We start from the raw sequence: 3,341 nt of genomic DNA, 5'->3' as shown, positions 1-3,341 counted from the left end.
TTGACACTAATTTACTGAGAGATTGAACAAGTGGTCCATTTTCATTTCCCCTTCTCTGCATGTACAACCAATTGGTGGGGCGGGCCGGATGCTCTCGGAGCTGTCTCTTCTTAAGTTCCAGGAATTGCAATTCTGTGTCTGGACACTTGCTGACATACATGTATCTTACTTTGTATCTACCAGAGGGAAGATTGCAATAGACAACTGCAGCGAATTCTTAGTGGCCTTTCTGTGTCTTTGATACACAATGACCTGAATACTCAATCCTTACTGGGAATTCCAACATTCTGGATGTCTTGGCAGTTACAGGTAAAGCATCAACAGGCTTTGATTTTGGGTTGGATAAAGGAAGCATTTCAAAGGCTGTTTGGGGAATTGGCTTTCTTTGCTTGCCCAAGGTCCGCGCTTGCTTTGCATCTCACTATTGAGCAGATGGCCTGCTGAAAGTTGTCACTGACCACCACATAGAGTAACAGGTTGCCAAGGATGTTCAGAGCCGCCAGGGGCTTAGAGACAATGTATGCTCCATGGATGTGGTTCTCAACAGAGCAGGTGATGGAAAGCAGGCGAGATTCGATCCGAATGACCCTCAAAATATGGAAAGGTAAGAAACATATATAAAACGCAAGCAGTAATAGGATGGTTAGCCTCCGAGCTCTCTGCTTAAGGTAGCTCCGACTCCGAGGGCCCTGAGTCAAGGTATAGATAATGGTGGTATAGCAGAGTGTCACGATCACCAAGGGGAGGCAGAAAGTGGTTGCAGTCAGAATTAGATTGTACCACTTGATAGTGGTCAGATCATCCGAGCTGGTGAGGTCAAGACAGGCAGATCTATTGGTCCTGGTGGTTGATGTGATCAGGAAGATCATGGGCGTGACAGCCACCAGTGAAACGATCCACACCCCAGTACAGGCTACCACTGCCCATCGAGTTTTGTGAATGGAAAAGCAGCTCATGGGGTGAATGATCACCACATAGCGGAAGATGCTGAAGCATGTGAGGAAAAGGATGCTGCTGTACAGGTTGAAATGGAAGCCAATGCGAATGAACTTGCACATGAAATCTCCAAAGATCCAGTGCTCACCACTGGCATAATAGTGGATCAGGAAAGGAAAACTGGTTAGATACAGTAGGTCTGTGCAGGCCAAGTTCAGCATGATGATGGTGCTGCTTTTCCAGGGTCGCATTTTGAAAATATATGTGGATATTGCTACCGCATTCCCTGGGAAGCCTACGAGGAAGATGATGCTGTAAATGACAGGGAGGTAGTGCATCTTGAGCGGCATTTTTTCATCAGTGCAATTTCCAGAAGCAGTGGAGTAATTCGAGAAATTGGAAACGTTGGCCAAGCTGTCTAAGGGGTCATTCATGGTTGCCTCCTTTCATCTTGTAAGAAAACGAGGCAGTTCAGTTTAGGAGTGTGAACGGGATGAGAAATGTTGTGCTGATAAAGAAAAACAGAACACATTAATGACCGGGTAATGAGGACAAGGATCAGCTTTTAAATGAAAATTGCACTCATCTTCAAAATTTCCCACTTCTTTCTCTTTCATCTTAAAAGAGACCCTGTGGAGCAGAGATTGAATTTCTAACAAAACAACTGTGAGGCAAATAATTCAAGCCATTTAATAGTAATGCAATTGTTAAATTATCATAGGAATTTAAATGAAGGTTGCAGGTAGGGGCGGGAGGCGCTGAGTCCCACGTGGCTCTGGTGAACAATTTGGACAGACTGTTGACAGGCAAGCCTAGGGCGTCACCAGGAGAGATGTAAGAGCAGCAAGAAGACCATTAGAGAAGCACGATGCACATACAGACGCACGACCTCGCAGGCTCACAACGTGCTGGGACGTGGTTTCTACCATCTTTACAGAAGAGACTCAAACTGAGAGAGGTCTTGCCACCTGCTTCTGCTTCTAGCCTGGAAGCCACATTTACCTGGAAGCCAAACTTAACGCTTGCTTGATTTAGCAAGCACTCTTTCTACCTTATCTCTCTGTGTTCTCAATCAGTACTTCGTCAGTTTTCACCAGGATTACCCTAAATAACCAAGGAAACAAGAAATGTGAAGACCTCAGAAAGAAAAATAGACACTTTAAACATTGAAACTTCATCAGGTACGAGAACTTTAAAGGAAAAATCTTAAAATGTCTATGGAAGTATATGTTATTAAAAAAAACTACATTTGAATATTTTTTTGCACCAAAATAAAATATTTTAATTGTCTTTTCCACAAAATTTTGAAGAACATTTATGTATACAACGATTAAATTTCAAATTCAGTTCTTCTTTACATTTTTTGTTTATTTCACTTTATCTGGAAGACAGTGAGATGGATGGAAAGACATTTTCCATCTACAGTTCACTCCTCAAAATGCCAGGAACTGCAAGGGCTGGGCCAGCTGGAAGCCAGGAGCCCAGAGTTTGATCTGGCTCTCCCTTGTGGATGGCAGGGACCCAAGGACTTTAGCTAGCACTACTGCTTGCAGGATTTGCAGCAGTAGGAAGTCAGATAGGAAGCCAAGGGGCTGGGGCTTGAACTCGGGCATGGGATGTGGGCATTCCAAGTAACCCATTATTGCCTGTTCATGAAAGGGTGTGTGTGTGTTTTGGAGTGACATATATGTGTGTGGCGGGGTAGCATTCAGAGTAAAATGCAGCAGGGAACAGCTTGCTTGATCCCAAGTCAGGATAACATTTGATAGTGTGTGTCCCTACAAACATACATCTCTGGATCTAAATAAAATGTGATCACAACTTCTTCCCTCTAGCTTATCAGAGTTTCCTAAAGCTGCAACTGTGAATTTCTGCAATGGGAAGAGCAAGACAATTACTTAAAAGAGGAGTTACTCATAGGCAGCTTATTTGTTACTTGAATGAAGATAGCAATGGGTAAAATGCTTCCTCTTGCACATGCGTGGGCACCCATTGTATATTAATTTGTCACTGTGCTGGGTCCTAGAAGCACAAAACAAATAATGCAAAGAGATATATAAGTCCACTGCAGGAGGTGGACAGGGAAAATCATTTTAGCATAATACAACTAGACCTCAAAGAGCTGCCAAAAAATTCCATACCCTCAAAAAGCAAAACAGTGACACAATATAGGTACCTAATGTCTGTCCAGTAAATGTTAGGTAGCTCCTTAAACTCTTTAAAACTTAATCACTGCTTCGCTGATCCTTCAGCGTGAAGTAAGCTCTGTTGGTGTTACTGATTGTTCTTTAATGTATTCAGCAAATATTTCCCAAGCATCTTCTCCTTCAGCCCGTGGGGTTAGGGGCTTCTGCTCCCAAGATATTGACAAACAGATGGGACTTGAATTCCCTCCTCTTCTCTCA

The 3,341-nt window shown here is 43.2% G+C and overlaps 1 protein-coding gene across 1 annotated transcript; it reads right to left on the bottom strand.

Moving 5' to 3' along the window:
* Positions 1 to 356: 356 nt before the first annotated feature.
* Positions 357 to 1,370, bottom strand: OXGR1 (oxoglutarate receptor 1). Its single transcript, XM_040991544.1, has one exon. The coding sequence runs from the start codon at positions 1,368 to 1,370 to the stop codon at positions 357 to 359; it is 1,014 nt and encodes a 337-aa protein (XP_040847478.1).
* Between the last annotated feature and the right edge of the window lie 1,971 nt (positions 1,371 to 3,341).

Source organism: Ochotona curzoniae, unplaced genomic scaffold (assembly GCF_017591425.1).
Source record: "Ochotona curzoniae isolate NIBS_2020 unplaced genomic scaffold, NIBS_Ocur_1.0 contig_64, whole genome shotgun sequence".
In the NCBI taxonomy this organism is placed as follows: domain Eukaryota; kingdom Metazoa; phylum Chordata; class Mammalia; order Lagomorpha; family Ochotonidae; genus Ochotona; species Ochotona curzoniae.
The sequence above is the reverse complement of the archived record's forward strand: the minus strand, read 5'-3'. Positions and strand labels throughout refer to the sequence as shown.

Excerpts from the sequence above, each read along its gene's own strand:
- OXGR1 (XM_040991544.1), bottom strand. The coding sequence starts at position 1,370 with ATGAATGACCCCTTAGACAGCTTGGCCAACGTTTCCAATTTCTCGAAT.